The 20,808-nt window shown below is 36.3% G+C and overlaps 1 protein-coding gene across 2 annotated transcripts in view; it reads right to left on the bottom strand.

Annotated features, from left to right (window-relative positions):
* LOC113093005 (adenylate cyclase type 6-like) overlaps positions 1-20,808 on the bottom strand; it is a 60,836-nt gene that overhangs the window by 2,302 nt on the left and 37,726 nt on the right. For both annotated transcript variants that reach the window (XM_026258827.1, XM_026258829.1), the window contains exons 4-22: positions 16,258-16,407; positions 12,330-12,451; positions 11,525-11,636; positions 10,449-10,576; positions 9,596-9,754; positions 9,348-9,489; positions 7,936-8,064; positions 7,761-7,789; positions 7,505-7,652; positions 6,695-6,792; positions 5,031-5,118; positions 4,823-4,939; positions 3,496-3,654; positions 3,234-3,409; positions 2,417-2,446; positions 2,203-2,335; positions 1,757-2,020; positions 1,419-1,623; positions 52-176 (exon numbers count right to left, since the gene is read on the bottom strand). In XM_026258827.1, coding sequence (XP_026114612.1) covers positions 52-176; positions 1,419-1,623; positions 1,757-2,020; positions 2,203-2,335; positions 2,417-2,446; positions 3,234-3,409; positions 3,496-3,654; positions 4,823-4,939; positions 5,031-5,118; positions 6,695-6,792; positions 7,505-7,652; positions 7,761-7,789; positions 7,936-8,064; positions 9,348-9,489; positions 9,596-9,754; positions 10,449-10,576; positions 11,525-11,636; positions 12,330-12,451; positions 16,258-16,407 — 2,514 coding nt within the window. The remainder of the gene's footprint in view (positions 1-51; positions 177-1,418; positions 1,624-1,756; positions 2,021-2,202; positions 2,336-2,416; positions 2,447-3,233; positions 3,410-3,495; positions 3,655-4,822; positions 4,940-5,030; positions 5,119-6,694; positions 6,793-7,504; positions 7,653-7,760; positions 7,790-7,935; positions 8,065-9,347; positions 9,490-9,595; positions 9,755-10,448; positions 10,577-11,524; positions 11,637-12,329; positions 12,452-16,257; positions 16,408-20,808) is intronic.

Raw genomic sequence — 20,808 nt, 5'->3', positions numbered from 1 at the left:
CTGAATCAACTGCTCGTTATGACTAAAGCATCTCAAGGCTTGAAGGTTTACCTGAATACGGTCTGGGACCCCTGTACTGTCCATTCGACTGGCCACGTTGACTGTGTTTCCCCAGATATCATACTGGGGCTTCCTGGCACCAATAACTCCTGCGACCACTGGCCCAATGTTCAGTCCTGTACACACACACACACACACACACACACACACACACACACACGCCAATTTAAAAATGTAGCCTTAGTTTCATGTAGAAAAAAAATCATGTCGTGTGATGTCACGTAGTGTGACTACTGGTATTTTAGTATTTATAAACCAAAACATATTTTCCTTAAATATATACATGCATGTTTGTGTATTTATATATAGATAATAAATATACACAGTACACACACAAATATATTATTTAAATAAAAACTTTTATTTTGGATGTGATTAATCGTGATTAATTGTTTGACAGCAGCACTACTAGTTTTAGTATTTAAACTTATTTTATTTTAGTTATGTAACGTTTATGAACTTACTGTTTCCTTATTTGGTCATCTTCCTTTTCTTGTTTTGTTAATTGATTGATCCCCACCTGTCTCCAGTTCCCTCATCACTTTCTGTGTGCTTAAATACATTGTCTGTGTAGTTCTTCTTTGTCCGTGATTATTTGTAACTTAACCTTTTGTGATGTTAATGCTGTTATTTGTATGTTTACCCTATATTGTATTGTATTGTATTGTAAGTGTAGTATTATTGTTTGTTTCTCCTTCTATTGTCAGTAAAATCCTCATTTGATCCCGGTCCTCCTCTAGCACTTTATCCTTCGTTAGCATACACACCCTTAACTGTAAACTGTTAATTGCCAAGGCAAAATTTTTAATATCTAATGTTTTATCTAATATTATAAGTGTATTAAGTGTAAAAACCTTATCATTTTAATTAACAACACTGGGTATAACTCTCAAGAACATATTTTCTCGACACCTTTAATAAGATGCATAACACCTGAATAATTTCAGAACGTTTATTAAAATAAACTTTCATGGTAACTAGTATTTAGATCATGAATAATTAAAAAATACTGTTGTATTTGTGGGTAGTCGTACCACGACACCTTGTCATAAAAACTTACAAGTTAGATTTTTCAGTTTTATCATGGTGAAAAAACAACAACCACATTTTCAAGAAGTATGTTCACATGCACTAGTTTTAATCAATCTGAATGAATCCAAATCCACTTTTAGATTCTAAAAGTTCTGTTTATATGAACCCTGAACTTATACTGGCTTGTCATAAAAAGGTCAAATTATGTGATATTTTAAGAGACTTGCTGACAAACAAAAATGCACCACATGAACTTGATCTGACTTGATCATTTAAAAAAGAATAAAAGAAATCCGTGAAGATTGGACACTTATTTTGAAACTCACCGATCTTCATCTGGAAGTTGTTGAAGGAATGCTCATTGATGTATTTCATCTGCTCGCGGAGGTGCATGGCATAGTCTGCCAGGGCGGTTATATGCGAGCGGCCTTCCTTGTCGTAGGTGGAGTCGTTCAGGCCGGATGCCGCCATGTAGGTGCTGCCAATTGTCTTTATCTTCTCCAGCTGCCTGTATTTCTCCTCACTGATGATCTGCAACAGAGGAGAGATATAGAGGGGAGGTTTTCATAAATATACACTACCGCTCAAAAGTTAGATCCTTTATATTGGTCATAAAGAATGGTTTAATAATTTATGCTTCTCTCAATTCTTTTCAAACCCAAACCTCATCAAAATCAGCGATGATCTCATTGAGGAGCCTCAGACACTCCACTCCCTCGTTGTTGGCCTCCAGCTCCACGTAGAACTCGGAGAAGTTGCTGATGGAGGCGAACATGACGGCCACACACTCACACGACTGATAGTACAGCTCGTCGTTCCTCCTCTCTATGGCTAGAAAGTGTGCGGCCACGTCTTTGGGCAGGATGTTGTGGAGGAGCCGGCGGTTGTAGGCTTGAAGCTCCTCCATCTCCTCCTTTTCTTCTGTGGCCTGTAGAGAAACAGACAAATGAATTATTCTCAATGTATATTATGAACAAGTTATTTCTTGACATTATTGACATGTTGTTGTATATCTTAGTAAACCATGATGACAACATTAAAGATATGTGGTTGTAGTTTAGTGATTAAACTTTTGGTGTTGGTCAAAAAACTGTAGGCTTAAACCCGGACCTGAAGTTTCCAGAGGAAGTCTAGACGAGCCGTTGACTCCACTTGCTGGGCATGTAGGTACAGTGCTAGTACAAACACAGTGAGGATGACTGGGGTCATGACCTTTAGGGACACTTTAGTCACCGTGGAAGAACTGGAACGAGAGATCAGGTCAGCCACAGGATAAATTATTTACATCAGAGACTTAAAAAGAGACTGTGTTAATTGCACATACCACTGCTCAGTAGTTGTATTGAGACTGGACCTGCGGAAAAACCAAGAACATTAAACATTTTTGCATTTATAGAAGCAATAAATAAAGAGTTTCATTGAAAACACTAAAGAAGAACAAGAAAAACACTCGTTTTAACGTGCAGTGAAAAGGTTCACATCCCAACGACTCTTAAACCTTAGAGCATTTATTTATATTTCATATACACATCAGCATATTCAGAGATTTTTAAAATATTTTTGTTTTCTATATTTCATATTTTATTTATTTTTCTATTTTATAATTATTATTGCAAACCAGTTTTGTTGACTGAAAACTGAAACTATTTAAAAAAAATCCATTAATTTGAAATAAAGCTTAAATATAGATGAAATATACTAGATCAAAAACTTAAGAAAATTAAGATACAGTAAATTACAAAAAATCCTGAAACTAAAACTAAATTAAAATACACAAAAAATAGAGCATTATAAAAAAGAATAAAAAAGACTAAAAAATATATAACAAAAAGCATATAAAAAAACTACTAAAACTTTCTCAAACTGAAAACTGAAAATATAAAAATAAGAGCTATAATTTATAATATAGTAGTATGTAAATTATACTAAAATAACATTGTAGCAAACCACAGACCACAGAATTTAAAACTTGAATGCTAAATTAATGTAATGTCATTATATTATTGAATATAATCACAAACAACAGACCACAGATGGGCTCTAGTTATGATCTTCTGAACATAAAGCCTCTTCTGAGCTACTCGTCTCTGTGGTGTTTGAGCTCTACTGACGCCCTCTATTTGGCTGGGAGCGGTACTCACAGCGCATTGGCAGTAACGAAGAGGTCTGCGTTGTCAAACAGCGCCACCTCTGGCCACTCCACAAGCAGCAGGAAGGTGAGCTGGATGAGCAGCATTAAAGCCAGCTTCCCTATACTACTGATCTGCAGGAACACTGAGCAGGCCAACATGGTCAGCAGCACACTGTAGCTGAAATACTGAAAGAGACATAGGGGATAAAACATGAATCCGGTTTCATACGCTACAAAGTTTGGATCTTAGTGTGACTATACACAGGTTTTACCTCAGGGAAGGGGCAGGAGGGAGTGTTGCTGGGACAGATATTCAGGCCATCGGCTGCAAAGCGAGACAAGTTTTGAATGACACAGGGAGTCACCATCTCTGATGACCAGTTAAACCGCTCTGCTACACAGTCCACAAGCGTCTGTGTATCACAGGAAAACTGCAGAAAAAACAAAACATACACTCAGGCTCCGAAATACATCATCATTTTAGGCATAGATACAAACATTTTTAGTAATTTTTCACCACTAAAATGAAAGTTTGCTGAAATTTTATTAAATCCCAGGCCATCCAAGATGTAGATGTTTTTTTTTCTACATCAGAACAGATTTGGAGAAATGTAGCATTACATCACTTGCTCACCAGTGGATGCTCTGCAGTGAATGGGTGAATCTTCAGTTCTCTCCTCACAGCAGTTCAGTCAGTGTACTGTTTGAGTGCATGAATTACTCCGGGATATTTGTTTGTTTGAACTCAGAGGGAGTGTCAAACACATTAAAAAAGTTAACAGCTTAAGTCATTTGTGGATTAATGTATATTGGAGACGTGAACCGTTTAAAACGATTCAGTTCGACTTGGTGAACTGGCTCAAAAAGATCCGGTTACATCGAATGATTCGTTTGCGAACCGGATATCACAAACTGCTTTGTTTTGAACTCTCTCTCACAACAGACACGGAAGAGAAGACAATGCTGAATAAAGTCGTAGTTTTTGCTATTTTTTGGACCAAAATGTATTTTCGATGCTTCAACAAATTCTAACGGACCCTCTGATGTCACATGGACTACTTTGAAGATGTTTTTATTACCTTTCTGGACATGGACAGTATACCGTACACACAGCTTCAATGGAGGGACTGAGAGCTCTCGGACTAAATCTAAAATATCTTAAACTGTTTTCCCAAGATAAACTGAGGTCTCACGGGTTTGAAACTACATGAGGGTGAGTCATTAATTACATAATTTTAATATTTGTGAGAACTAACCCTTTAAAGGGTGTGTATATTTTCAGCAAATTGTCATTTTTGGCTGAACTATTCCTTTAAATGGAGAGGTCACCTCAAAATAAACACTGCACTTTCTCTAACTCTTTACTGCCATTTTTGGATCTTGACAACCCTGGTCATTTTTTTTTATTGTACAGGCATTTGGCAAAATGTTGTGTTCTGTAGATGTGTTTGGAACGACATGCGGGTGAGTAAATGTTGACAGAATTGGTATTTTAAGTAACATTTGTGACCATACAGTCTCTTTGGAAGAAATAAGATTGTTAGCTAAGTGTTAGACACACTAACGTTGTGTGTGAAGTGATTTGGCAGCTCTGCATACCATATTGACAAAGGCAGAGATGAAGACGAGGATGATGGTGAAAACTCCCACCAGTGTGCTGTTGGTGCGAGACTGAACAATCTTCTTGGACACGGTCTGCATAGCAGCAGGGAAGAGCTGCGAAACAGAGCGAAAGAAAGGACAATTGTACAGATTTGAACAAGAGAAGATGCAAGAGAATGAAAAACTGCATAAGCAGACTTCTTACCTTCACACAGGAGTAAATGGCACAGATGAAGAGGATGTTGGCAAGAATGACGAAGATACTGATGTATATTCCCAGCATGACCAGAGTACTGCAAAACACACCGGAGATTCAGATTCATGTGGAGTGTGTGAGTGTGTGCATACTTAGCCATATATTAGGGACATATTTGTACAAAAGTTAGCTAAACCTGACAAAACCTCCTTTTGAAGGGTGACCATACGCCCTCGCTTCCCGTACATGTTCTGGCCAGGACTGCTACACTGCCTAAAATTCCCAGTTTTTGGCTTTGTTTTCCTGTTTTCATACTTGCTGAAGGTAAAAATCGAAACGTGCAGCAGTGGCGTGCGAGAAGGTGGGATCTACAGAGGAAGGTCAAAGCGATGCAAATACACGTACATATGAGATGTGTTTGACTAGAAGCATCAGGAAAACAAAACCTGGATATTTGAGGCAATATAGAAGCCCTGGCCAGGACGTGTGTGGGGAAAAAAAGACGTATGGTCAGCCCTCATACACTCAACCGAGAATCGTTTCTGTCTGACGCGTCCGATTTGAGAACCGATGAGCTGATTCTCGCTTTCGAGTCAAGAACCGGTTGCTTCGGTTTTCGGATCACCAGTACACTCAACCGAGAATCGTTTCTGTCGGACACGTCCGATTTGAGAACCGATGAACTGATGATACTGCGCATGCGTGAAGTATTTTGTTAAAAATCGGAAAGTGTGAAAAAATAACTTTTTTTTTCTTTTCTTTTTTTATGAATGTTTCCAATCTGTATATTGTAGATTATGTATAGGCCAAAGGGGTTTTCAGGGAAGTTGGACAATAATTAAGACTCTAAAGACTCTTATGTTTAATAGGAATAAGGGATGATTTATGAAATATCTGTACTGTATTTGTAGTTAATGATGACACATTCACAAATTGAGTTTGTAGTAAACAGAAAATGAACACGAGTAGAGCAGCTGATGACACTGAACTGCAGCACGTGCGGGTTAGAGCGATTCTCGTTCTCGAGTCAAGAACCGGTTGCATCGGTTTTCGGATCATCAGTAAATTGAACTGATTTCGAGAACCGAGGAGCTGATTATACTGCGCATGCGTGATTCAGCGTGAAGCAGACTGACTCACTGCGCGTCTGAACTGAACTGATTCTTTTGGTGATTGATTCTGACTGATTCTGTGCTAGTGTTATGAGCGCGGGTATTTCGAGGGCTTGGATGAAGGGCAGTCTGGCGAAATGTAAGTTCATTTAATAACAAATACATCGCAATGGATTATGTTTAGTAAGAGGATCATGGTTTCTGCGCTGATGACACCTAATTTATTTACTTTATAGCTTCAAGACTTAAATCCTCGTAAGCACATTATTGCTGTATTTAGGTGTTGTTGCAAAATTCAATTGTAAACATTTCATGAATATGAGGTTTTTAACTGACTAAAGTTATGATTAGTGAATTTATATATTTGAATGTTTGATAGACGCGACGCCATTACATCATCGGCAATGACGTCATTACGTAGAGCGTAAAAGAACCGCTGAACCGTTTTTTCAACCGGTTTATTGAATCGAACCGTCCGAAAGAAACGGTTCGCGGAAAAGAATCGAACTTCCCATCACTAGTGTGTGTGTGTATCTGTGTGTGTGTGTGTTGATCACTCACTGAGGGAATATGATGATCTGGATAAAAGAGATGAAACAGAAGACCAGCAGAGTACAGGCCACATAACCGCCAAAGCGATCATCTACCTTCTTAGCATACTAGAAACAAGACAAGAAAATAAAATATATTAAAATATGTTGGTTTACCAATCTGTGCTAAAAATAGGTGCTGTGCGAGTTATTGGTGAGAGCTAATGTCTAACGTTCACCCCAAGAACTCTGTTAACCTAATAACATGTTAAAAATCTGATTTGAACAACTCTGAAGAATTCAGTCTACTTTTCTTCTTCTTAAACACCAAGCAGGAAATTGGAGTTACTCTGAACCACAAGTCTTAAGTCACTGGGGTATATTTTTAGCAATAGCCAAAAAACATTGTATGGGTCAAAGTTATTTTCTTTTATGCCAAAAATCATAAGGATATAAAATCAAGATCATGTTTCCTACCATAAAATATATAAAAACTTCATTTTGATTTTCACTATGCATTGCTAAGAATCTCATTTGGACAACTTTAAAGGAGATTTTTCTCAGTATTTAGATTTTTTTGCACCCTCAGATTCCACATTTTCAAATAGTTGTATCTCCTCCAAATATTGTCCTCCTAATAAACCATACATCAATGGAAAGCTTATTTATTCAGTTTTCAGGTGATGTATAAATCTCAATTTCGTAAAATCTACACTTAAGACTGGTTTGTGGCCCAGGGTCACATTTGATCTCTGATGATCTCATCCATCCTGTTTAGACTGGCACTACTACATTAAACTGGACGGGAAGCTGGTACTCAGCCAGCGTCTTTGAGTCTGACCTTCTTCTCCAGGCTGGAGGTTTGGAAGGTGAGGAGGAATTTCTTCACGTGGTCTTTGCGGAGCTGGTCGATACTGCGGGCATCAATGGCACGGCCCAAAAACTCGTCCACCTCGTCCTCAGGGTTCAGCGCCTCCTGAGCACCACGGCTGCATTTGTGTGCAGAAGAACAGTCAGAAAAGCACATTACTAATTCTGCCTGTTTTCCCACTTCCCCTACTACATTTATTCCCTAAAAGGTGAGAAAAAACACTCACTTGTCTTTGCTGGATGTTTCATCAATGCCCTGAGCAAAGACAAGGAACAAATGTGAGCCAAAGAAGGTTAGAAAGATATGAGAGTAATGTAGGAGGACTGAAAGAAGCATGTAGAGAGAGAGAGAGAGAGAGAGAGAGAGAGAGAGTCATAGGGAGTGGGTGACAGAAGTCTCACCATCTGTCTGAAGACTTTGGAGTCTTTAGTCCTGGAGAAGGATCTGTCAGGCACCCACCGCGGCACCAGACCCTCGTTAGAGTTCGTCCGCGTGCGCTGCATCTTAGCCATCATGGCCTTCTCCTCCTTCTGAAACAGTCAATGACAGAGGAAAAGTTCTGTGCTCTTGAATAAAAGAGAAGGATTCAAATTCAAGGATGCACCGATATTAAACTAAATACTAGAACAAAACAAATTATGCCAGATAATTAATAAATGTCTAAATTTATTTAAAAAAAAGTTACAAAAAAACGATAAAACTAAAATCCATTGTATGAAACGTTACAAATGAATTTATGCATCACAAATCATAACATTATTATTTACAGTGTAAAACTATATCAATTTAATTTGAGATTTTGTGATAAAAATTTTAAGAGCAGCACAGTAATTTTGACTGTACTGATTATATTTAAAGAAATGTTCTACCATTATTTTTTACTATAAAAAGGTTTTTTTTTTTTTTTTTTTTTGCAGGTTAGAAAATCCCATAATAATATTTTTAATGTTTTTTTTTTTTTTACAAGAGTTTCTTATGCCCATCAAGGCTGCATTTATTTGATAAAAAATTATATATGAAAAAAAAATAATATTGTGAAATATTATTATGATGTAAAATAATGTTTTTCTATTTTAATATATGTTAAAATCTAATTGATTCCAGTGATGCAAAGCTGTATTTTCAGCATCATTACTCCAGTCTTCAGTGTCACACGATCCTTCAGAAATCATAATAATATGCTGATTTATTATCAGTGCTGGAAGCTGCTTAAGATTTTGGAAGAAACTTTATCTTACAATATACACTACAGTTTGAAAGAAATTAAAACTTTAATTCAGCAAGGATGCGTTAAATTGTTCAGAAGTGGTAGCAAAGATTTATATTGTTAGTTCTTTCCATCAAAGAATCCTGAAAAAAGTATCGCAGTTTCCCCAAAAATATTAGTCAGCACAACTGTTGCAAACATTGATGATTCTATTAATAAATCAGTATTATAATGATTTCTTAAGGATCATGTGACACTTTACTGGAGTAATGCCTGATGGAAATTTAGCTTTGCATCACAGAAATAAATTATATTTTAAAGGATAATAAAATAGAAACCGTTATGCTATATTTTAATAAAATTTTGCAAGATTACAGTTTTTTTCTGTATTTTTAATTGAATAAATGCAGCCTTGATGAGCATAAGAGACTTCTTTAAAAACATTACAAGTCTCAATGATCCCAAACTTTGGACTGGAAGATAGTGTGTGTGTATTTTAATAGCAGAGATGTTGCTTGTTGGTGACATTTGAAGATGGTAAAGGTTATAGCACAATCATCTCAAAAATGCTGTTGCATGAACTCAGCACAGAATGACGTGTCTAACCCGCTTTTGACTGCAGCCCAACACTAGGAAGGTCTCAATGCTGTTCTCTTTCAGGTAGGCGTTTCTCTCCCCTCCAAAACCTGGCTCCACCTCATAGTCTCCATTCAGGTACTGCAGAGTAGCTTTAGTGATGTGGATCCTCCTGAGGAATAAAGCCAGGTTCAGCTGTGTCAGCACTGTTAATGTTACATTTACTAAACAGTCTGTCCAGTGCTATGTATAGCGGTGTGTACATGTCGGAGTCTCACCCGGCTTTGCCTCCAGCCTCCATGTGGTTGGCCAGCGTTACGTCGTTGGACCACACGTCGAATTGCCACTTTCTCAATCCAAGAACCCCACAGTGCACACGACCACTGTGGATCCCGACCCGCATGTTTACATTGACCCCTGTGACCTCTCGCACCAATCTGACACAAACACAAACATGATATTAATAAATCAAGTCTTGTTTTAGTATTATTTTTACATACTAGTAGTCCATATTAGCTTTTATTAGCAGTTTTTGATTTTGAATTTTTTAGACATTTAATTGTATGTGCTTTTGTCATTTTTAGTAATTTTATTTTAGTTTAAATTACATTTTTCATTTTAGTTTTAGATATTTAGTACTTATTTAACTTTTTTATTTGTTATTTCAGTTAGTTGGCTGATGCAGAATTTCTAATATATATTTAATTTTTGTTATATTAATATTACATTTTTGCTTTATTATAATTAACATTAACAATAACAACACTAGCTGCAATATACTGTTCATCTATGAATTTGCATCTAATTCGTGGAATGAATTATAAATAGTTACAGTATTATTAAACTACTTATAACAACTATTATAAAATAATATGAATAGTTACATTAAATAATAAAAACACCAGGTCATTTTCCCCAACTGTCAGGGTCTCACTTTAACATAAAAAATTATATTTGTTACCATACGAATCTGTGTACATTTTGTCCACAAATCCCATATCAATAAATAGACATAAAATATTGAATATATCCAACATCCAAAAAGGAGATGATTTAACCTCACAACTGTTCATATGAAATAAATCTCACAAGGTTAATGTTCAGATGAACTGATGTCTAAGTGAGACTTACGAAATGGCTTCAATCATGTCCACCCCCATTTCCACGCAGCAGTGAGCGTGGTCCGCTCTGGGCTCAGGTAACCCTGACACGCAGTAGTAACAATCCCCCAGGATCTTGATCCGTAAGCAGTGGTTCTCCTGCACACACACACACACACACACACACACACAAAAGGAACAGAGTTAATTAAAAAGTTCAAGCTGGGGAGATAGCAGCTTCACGCTGAGGTGTAAAAAGAGGGTAGTCATTCTGCTTAGTGTGTGATTTTTGTGTGTGCATGTGACACCATGTGCAAACGTGTCAATACTGATCAAACTTCAGTGAAAGAACAAGCAGAAACCTTTCACATTGGTTAGGACATAGATCACAGCGAGCAACACGTCTTAAGAGAAGTCAAAGAAGAGCAACATTAAGTAGGGTTGTTTCATTCTTGAATGAATAAGTGTTTTTAAAAAAATTAAAAAACTTTTACATTTTTTCCCAGTACTTAAAAGTGTCATATACATTGTAAGGTAGTTCCCTTTTATAATTTGTTTTTTTGAAACCAAAAACAGACAAATGTCCATGCTTGTTAGACATTTTTCAGCCTTTCGAAACCTTTATAATTTGTGTTTTTATGTTGAATTTTTTTGCATCAACATAATATCAAAATATTCACAGTGAAACAGTAATAATATTGCAATTTAAAATAACTCTTCTCTATTTGAATATCTTTTAAATTGTAATTTATTCCTGTGATGCAAAGCTGATTTTTCAGCATCATTGCTCCAGTCTTCAGTGTCACATGATCCTTCAGAAATCATTATAGTATTCTCATTTGATGCTTAAGAAACATTTCTTATCATCAATGTTGAAATCTGCTATTTACTAAACGTAGTCATGTTCACAAAGCAGTAATGTATTTTGTGTTTTAGATCATTTAAACATGTATTATATTTAAACGAAAACGTGACAACTGTATGCGTCCTGCTGAACTAATATCATTAAACATAAACCTCGTGTTGTCACATTAGTAAACAGACAATGGTGCAACAACGATCCAGTTGAGAAACATGTTTTAGGCATGTGTTAATAGATGTGCTCACCGAAGCCAGCTTGTCGAAGCGGGCAAACAGCTCGTTTAGTGTCATGACCAGCTCCTGAGCAGTGCACTGCGACGCCAGACTAGTGAAACCCTCGATGTCTGCAAACAAAATACTGACAGACACACACAGAGAGAGAGAGAGATTTAAACTGGATGAATTGTTGCTTTGTCTTTTATAACATAAAAGTCTATAGTTAACTTAAATGTTCCTGCATTGATTAAATGCTCTGGTAACATTTCACAGGAAACAGTCATGCCAATGTTTGGAAGCATAGAGGTCGATAACAAAACAACTACTGTAGGTAGAAAAGTATAGAGTATGAGTGTGTGAATCCCTTGAGCTGAGGGGAAATTCACTCTGAGCAGGCGCTGTGGAGCGCTTTAATTGAATCGTGGCTTCATTTCAGTATCTTCCGGGGTTAGCGCTAGTCTACTGACTGATAATTAACTATTCCCTCTCTCGCCATAATTAGCTGACCACATTTCAAAAGAAAAGCCCCACTGTTTCTATTACAAGCTTCCAGAGCTAAAGCACAGACAAAATGGGTGAAAGAGACAGGGAAGATGAATGGAAAGAGTAAAAATAAAAAAAGAAAGGGCCACACGGCCACAAGAGATGATAAAAAGCAGGTGAGCAACTTTAGCTAAAAGCTAACGCTAATTAAGGCCAAGAGGGTGGGAAAAATATTAAAGACCAATAATATCCTACATTTCCTTGGATCACTTGATTAGACCGATTTTCACAATCGAATCAAATGCAGTCATGGTTAATGTGGCACAGTTTGACACACAACAGAAATGCTCACCTGACATTGTCGTGCTTCTGGATGTAGATCTTGTGAAACATCATGTTTTCTTTTTTGGCGTTGATGTCAGCCTTCATTTCCATGGCGACATGCCTTGGCAAAACAGACAGCAACAGGCGTTCCTGAAAATTGATGAGAGGGAATGTGTGTGTGAGAAAGAAAAATGCCATGCAGTTCTTCTCACTGAAGATCAAATATCCTTTCTTTATGTAGTTGTTCCTTGCCTGTCAAACAGCAGCATCCCAGTGCATATATTTAATTGGCTTGTCCACTGACTACAGTGTTTATTATATTTGTAATTTAATTTTTTGGCCTATGAACCACATTCAAAACATGAAGGCAGAGACAGAGAGAGAATCTTTAAGTGTAACGCTGAGTCCACGGAAGTAGAGTTATACACAAGTGCAGTTTATTTCAAAAAGCGTCAACGAAACAGAAAATAAACAGAACCAAATAATGACTTGAACTTAACGTCAACAAACTCGAACAGAATTCACAAACAGCAGGTTCCACTGATCAAAGCTCAACAAGAGAAAATGGAAACATGAAGGCTATAAATACACAAGCTAACGAGTTAACAAGGAACACCTGAAAACAATTAAGACAGGAAACAGGAACATGAGGGAGAGGAAACATGAGGACTAAAGGCCCGTTCACACCAAGCATGATAACTATAAAGATAACGATAAAGATATAGTTCTAAAAATCATTCTAGATATTAAAGAATAGCAGAGTCCACACTACAACTATAACGATAAAGGCATAGAGAAACAGTATCGCTGGAATCATTTTCAGAATGATTTTTTTTCCAGCTGATGAACGATATAAACATTGACATCCAATCAGAATCCATCCTGCTATAACGTGCTCGAGGATTTAAAGCTGCAGACGCGCGTGCGCTCAGAATAAACAGACGATATCGTTCGCTGGTGTGGACGCTAATATCGTTATCTTTATAGTTATCTTTATAGTTATCGTTCTTGGTGTGAACGGGGCTTAAGGCTATGGAACAAAGCTAACCTTCAAAATAAAAGACATGAACTCAGAACATGGAACATAAACAAAATCTACACAGACATGACAGTAAGCATAAAGGCCCAACCATACCGAGAAAAATAACTAACCATAACTTCACAGGCATCCACACCAACGCACATTATTGTTCTGTTTATTATAAAAATGCTCTGCAGTTTTGTCGTCAGATGTTATAGATGCCGGAGCTGGGAAAAAAATCATTCTGTCAGTAATTTCAGTCCTTTTTGTTATGGATGATGTGGAATTCACTATTTCTCACAGAATTGCAACGATTAAAATGTCCATCATTACCGTTATCGTTTTATTGTATAATAGTTACTGTTATAGTTATTGTCGTTGGCATTAACAGATTTTGGCTGTACAAAAGTGTACAAGATAAAATAAATAAATGTTTATAGTTCATCAGCACTTTCTGCACACTGGAGTATCTTTTTTTTTTTTTTACGGAATCCAAAAAACTTGGAAACTGGCATGTTAACTTTTTTCGCCTGTCATCTCCTTTGAGATGATTTTTGTGCAGCATTAGTAGCTACATACTGCGTTGTTGTTTTTTCTTTTTTGTTAACCAATGTCAACCAGATATTTACTGGTGCTGGATTATTTACAAAATATCATATAAGAAGTATAAATATCAATGTCAGGGGTAACGCATTACAAGTAATGCTAGTTACCTAATCAGATTACTTTTTAAGTAACTATTAAAGTAACACATTACTTTTAAATTTATAATGAAATATCAGAGTTACTTTTTCAATTAAGCAACGCAAGTAACACCTTTTCTGTTCATGCTGAAAGAAATTGGGAGTAAGGTGAAGAGGCAGAGGCACTTCCTTCACCCCGAGGTTTATTCATTTCACTTTTGGTGTTAAAGGGCCATTACAGTTGCCAAAAACTAAAACTTTTGGGGATTTTTGTTATTAAAAATAAATTAGCAAGCACAGCACAGGGGACAAAAAGTAGCACAGTTACTTTTTCTTTGGAGTAATGCAATATTGTAATGCATTACTTATAAAAGTAACTTTCCCCGACACTGATTAACATTGTATATCAATATATATTTTTTTAAATATCACAATTATCGTCAATACCTGTAAATTGCGACACCCTTACACTTAATATACATGGAATTTGTTGGAATTTTTGGAACTCAAACATTCTACATGTTTTATGCAATTTTATACATTTTTATCGGCATTCTTATTTATTAGTTTGCCAATGTCATTAATGATTGTCCATAGCTAGGATGTAATGATTCACCTCGAGCCAGTTGAAAATCAATATAAATAGACCTATGTGATGATTCAAGTCAGTTTAGATGTTAAATAAATCGCAATACAGTTGGAGGTGGGAGTTTGTCTTGAGAAAAGTTTAGATGGTATTTTCTTTATATCTAATCTCTGTAAGTTGCATATTAAAGCAGCGTTCATAAGTGCTATGCTGCCTTTTTACAGCCAAGGAAACGCTGCTGTTCTATAAGCGCCACAATGGGGAAGTCGTGGCCTAATGGTTAGAGGGTTGGACTCCCAATCGAAGGGTTGTGGGTTCTAGTCTCTGGCCGGACGGAATTGTGGGTGGGGGGAGTGCATGTACAGCTCTCTCTCCACCTTCAATACCACGACTTAGGTGCCCTTGAGCAAGGCATCGAACCCCCAACTGCTCCCCGGGCGCCGCAGCATAAATGGCTGCCCACTGCTCCAGGTGTGTGTGTGTGTGTGTGTGTGTGTGTGTGTGTGTGTGTGTGTGTGTGTGTGTGTGTGTGTGTGTGTGTGTGTGTGTGTGTGTGTGTGTGTGTGTGTGTGTGTGTGTGTGTGTGTGTGTGTGTGTGTGTGTGTGTGTGTGTGTGTGTGTGTGTGTGTGTGTGTGTGTGTGTGTGTGTGTGTGTTCACTGCTCTGTGTGGGTTAAATGCAGAGCACAAATTCTGAGTATGGGTCACCATACTTGGCTGAATGTCACTTCACTGCTGTCAGAAAGTGAGTCTGCGCCTCATTCAGAGCATCTGTCTTTGTTTTGTGCAGATGTTTTATGTAGTATAGATTCACAAAACTAAAGTCAAAGCATTATGTTTTTGTTTTAAAATTTCTAATTATACAATTTAATTTAGATTTAAACTGTTCATGCTGCATGTATTCAGCATCTTTGTTTGGATTGTGATTCAAATACAGTGGTTGCTTCTAATTTTGAATGGATAGAGCACAGGCAAAGCCTTTGTTTATATGAAGAGGGTTTTTTTATCTTATTTATTTGATAAGATCTGGAGTTTGGATTTTTTTTCAATCGTGAGAAAATCGAAATCAGTATCATGAATTGAATTGTGAGTTGAGTGAATTGTTACATCCCCTTAAATATTACAGAGATGGTGATGTAATTTAGAGCCAGTTACTGAATAAAGCATTTAAAAAACACCAGTCCTTAAAATTAACAGATGTAAATGATTATACAAATACCACTAGTGACACAAATACGGTTAGACTTATTTTGTCTCAAAGGGAAACAATACTACCGTTCAAAATTTGGGGGTCGGTAAGATTTGTCTTATGCTCACCAACACTGCGTTTATTTAATCAAAAATGCAGTAAAAATACTGTTTTCTATCTGTACACTTTTCCAAATGTAATTTATTTCTATGATGTAAAGTTGAATTTTGAGCATCATTACTCCAGTCTTCAGTGTCACGCGATCCTTCAGAAATCACTCTAATATACTGATTTGCTGCACAGGAAAACAGTTATGCAAGTTAATATTTTTGTGGAATGTGTGACATTGTAACATTATAAATGACTTTACTCAAATTGAATGCATTTCTTTAAAAAAAAAATATACTTTTGTACAGTAGTGTAGCTAGTAAATTGTGCCAGTCAATGCTAATGGTCATGGCCTGGACACTGAACTGACCTGCTGCTGGTTTTCTCTTTGCAGGTGCAGTCGGGCCTGGATGTAGCCTCGCGTCTCCTGAAAGGCTTGCCTCTGAGAGACCTCTGCTGGGTAGTGGGTGCAGATCCCAATGATGTTGGTGCACAGAAAGATCAGCACGTTTGCGCTCAACTGATGGGAGAAGAAAAAAGAAAAGCAGACTCATTTAATGTCTCTCTAGTGATCAGTTGAACCTTTCAACCAAAACGGCTTTAGCTGAGCGCTCTGGGATCCTGGGACATCTGTCGTACTCCAGGGCTTTACTCCACAGCAGTATGGGAAAAAAAGCCAACCTCTGACCTGGAGAGGCTACTTCCTGTAAAGAAGTTTACACTAGGGGAGCCAGAACAGAGCTAAAAATGGAGCCTGAAGCAGAGCCAACACTGTAACTTCCTTTGGGTGAATGAGAGGAGGGGTTACTCCAGGTCACACGGTTCACACCATCGCACTCTACTGAAAGCACTGCACAATCACTATGAAACACTTGTTGGCCTATTTCCTAAAAAACATGTCTTAAAATATATGCTAAACAGTTACTCCCATGTCACATGCTGAAGCCAGTCATGGCTATGGAAACGTCTTGAAAATAATTTCAGTGAGAAAGTAGAGTAAGGATATAATTGATTGCCAAAGCAGATTCCATACACTTCAGATTTATTATTCCACAAAGGGAAGGTTAATATATACATATTATACATAACATATATGAATATTTCTCTGAAACTTCAAAAAGTGTTTTTTATTTTTTAGTTTGAGGAAAAACTATTTCGACAACCAAAGACTTCAAGTAAAATAAAAAAAATATTTTTTATAAAAACTCTATAAATACAGCAAAATAGAAAACATAATGGCAAAAACTTTTTAAGATTTAGATTAAGAAACAATATGTTTAAAAGTTTGGGGTCTGTGCATAAAAAAAAGTATCTTCTGTGCTTCAAGACTGCATTTATATGACCAAGAATACAGTAAAACAGTTTAATATTATGAAATAGTATTACAACTTATTATTTTTTTTCATATTCAAGTATACTTTAAAATGAAATTTATTCCTGAGATCAAAAAGCTGAATTTTGAGCATCATTACTCCAGTCTTTAGTGAAACATGATCCTTCAGAAATCATTTTGGTATACTGATTTCATGCTCAAAAAAGGTGAGCTTAAGAAAAGTGAGTAAAAAAAAAAACCATTCTAAATATTCACTATATTACCAAGTCTTACTCCAAAATAAAGTCCTTGCCAGTCAAAATAAAGCAATACTAGACATAAAGTAACTGCAGTGGTACTCAGTTTGGAGCTGTTGAGTCTTTAACTCTGTACTATAAGAGCGTGAGCACAGTCAAAGCTAAATTAAGAGCTAATCAATGGCCAGACCCAACTATTTGATATTAAAAGTAAGCTATTAACTATAAAATAATTTCTCACTTCCACTTTTTCATGTCAAACAGGCAGGTTTATTAGCAGCCATATTAATCTAACAGCTTCTCAAGGCTGACTGAATAGTTTATGTCTGTGCTATTTTGAAAATTTCAGAGGATTTATCCGAAGTGATAGGAGATAGTGATAGTGTGTGTGTGTATGTGTGTGTGTGTGTGTGTGAGCTGAGCCTGCTGGCCACACTGACATTAGGCAGATGGCTGTGAGCTCTGTTTACATTAGAGTTTCTGTTCAAGCAACGGCCTGGTTAGTGTGTGTGCATGTGTGAGTCAGTGTGCACGTGCAAATAGACGCTTTTAGTGTTTTGACTATTGACATCAACAATAGTGTTACACCTAAGGTAGAGCTGTCAGTTTAACATGGCAAATTAATAGAATTTATTACAGAAAAATGTAATGTAATACTTTTAATCAATGCCCTCTGACACGTACATTGCAACTCAACCTTCCAATAACACCTAAATGTAAAACTTTTGTTACATTTAAATTAAATTAAATTAAATTGAGAGAGTTTTGGACTTTACCTGCTGTGTCTTTTGCCTTTCTTTTAACACAACCACGGGACTGTGTGTGAGCACTGTGTATATTTATTACGTTTATATATAAATACCGTACACACATGCATGTATATATTTAAGAAAAATGTTTTGTTTATATGTTGATATATAATAAATTATATTATTCTATTATAATACTAAAATAACACTGATCAGTAAATATTGGATATTTAATAGTTCTGCTCATTTTTATATTTAAGTTGCCCTTGCTGTCATCTGACACTTACTGTGCTGACTTTTAAAAACAATAACAGTTCAATAACACTGTTTTGTAATCTTTAGCAAATCTCAAATAAATATAAATTTTTCATACTGTACATTATAATGCTGCTATACTTAAATGTACTTGTTGTTTTTAAAATGAGTCATTTCAGTTTATTTATTTTTTTAATTATAATAATTATTTATTATCTATTTGGACAATAGTACAGAATTGTAATATTGGCGAATAAATTATTATTAAAGAATTGCATCCCTAGAATATTTATCTGTAAAGCCACTGTACTAAAAACGCATTAGCTATCTGTCATTTTAATTATCTTCATAATCAGGAAGTCGTAATAAATTCGATTACATTTTAAAATCAAACAAAATATGTTTGTTTGACATGCCAAATGTGCTGATTCTTTTGACTGAATATTGGTTATGATCGGTGTGTGTTATCAGCTGTGTGTGTGTTCATATCACAGGCAGGTCCTAATTGCTTGCTCTTCACCAGAGGGCGAGGTCAGTGGGTTTACACACACACTCACACACACACACACACACTTGGCTGTTCTGTTTGCGCAACTTGACACCTCTCTCCTTCGCGCTCAAGATTTATTAGCAATAACCATGTTCAGAGACATGTTCACCCCTTTACTCTCTGTCAATCTTCTCCTGCATCTATTCTTCTTTGCCTTTCACTCACAAATCATCCAATACATATATTTTCCTGATTTGCTCATGTTCTCACACACCGGGTTCAAAAGTGACATATTCATGACACCGAGAACATCTCTTCCCTTAAAAGCCGATGTTTAGAGATTCTTCTTGCGTCTGCCAATTTCTTCCAGTAAAAGTCAACAAGCGACGTGTAGAAACTGTCATAAAAAGGATATCATGATTACAGCTCACTCTGACTCTCACTCATGTGCACTGCAGTGTGTTTATTGCTCAGATTGGTGAGACCAAGAGCATCTAAGGAATGTTCCGGGTGTAAAACGACTCTATGAACAGCACCTGCCACATAATGTCCATTACCAAAGATTGTAATATGAGAGCAAATAAAAAGATGTCCGGTGCAAGGTTTGTTGTTTGAACTGTAATGTTGTCAGAAATCATCTTTTTAGATGATTTGGAAACCTTCTATAAGCCAATGAACTGATTATGTGTTACCAAGATCATTCATGTGAGCATGCCGATCAGGAGAAAACTACTAGGTTTACAAAGTTTAACCTTTCAAAGCGTGAGTCACTTGGACAACTTTTATGGATATTTTAAAATGCATTTTTGGAGCTTGACAGCCCCCATCCCAAATCAGTTTCCAAGGGTTTCTGGAGGTTTTATGACTTTTTAAAGACCTTTTAAGACTAAATAAAGAATACGGAAATAACTTTTACTGTACCTTCTGATCCCACTGCAAAAAAAGTGATGTATTTTAAATCAAGATGCATTTGAGCAGCAAAATTATACGAGATAAGAAGTCTTGGTAAAACTTTACAAGGTTCCATTAGTTAATGTATTAACTAACATGAACAATACATTTATTACAGTATTTATTCATCTTTGTTAATGTTAATCAAAATACAGTTGTTCACTGTTAGTTCATGTTAATTGAAAGTGCATTAACTGTTAATTAATGTTAACAAGCAAAACTTTTGATTTTAATAATGCATTAGTAAATGTTGGAATTAATATGAACTAAGATTAACAAATGCTGTAGAAGTATTGCTCATTCTTAGTTCATGCTAACTAAAGTAGTTAAAGCTGCAGTAGGTAACTTTTGTAAAAATATATTTTTTACATATTTGTTAAACCAGTCATTATGTCCTGACAGTAGAATATGAGACAGATAATCTGTGAAAAAAATAAAGCTCCTCTTGGTCCTATTGCCATTTGCAGAAACTCCATCACTCCCGGTAAAAAATAACCAATCAGAGCTGCGGTCCGTAACTTTGTTTGTGTTCAAAATGTAGAAAAATGTATATAATAAGCGAGTACAGCATGAATCCATTTTCCAAACCATGTTTTTAGCTTGTCCTAAATCACTAGGGTGCACCTATAATAAGTGTTTATATTCGGACTATTTTAGATTGCTTCGGGGGTACTGCGGCGGAGTAACAGTACCTTTGTGATTCTTCATAGACATAAACAGAGAGAAGTAGTTCCGGCTACGATGTTCTTCCGCAAGACGCAAGCAGTTCTGTTTATTAACCGCTAAGGTTTATTTAAACCTTTAAGGATGCTTATATATTTGTAATGAAAAAAAAAAAAACTAATACAGAGAGAGACATTTTTTACAGTGCATGCAACATTAATGCCATAATTTTATGAATTTAAGA

The sequence above is a fragment of the Carassius auratus genome, unplaced genomic scaffold, assembly GCF_003368295.1.
Source record: "Carassius auratus strain Wakin unplaced genomic scaffold, ASM336829v1 scaf_tig00214826, whole genome shotgun sequence".
In the NCBI taxonomy this organism is placed as follows: domain Eukaryota; kingdom Metazoa; phylum Chordata; class Actinopteri; order Cypriniformes; family Cyprinidae; genus Carassius; species Carassius auratus.
The sequence above is the reverse complement of the archived record's forward strand: the minus strand, read 5'-3'. Positions and strand labels throughout refer to the sequence as shown.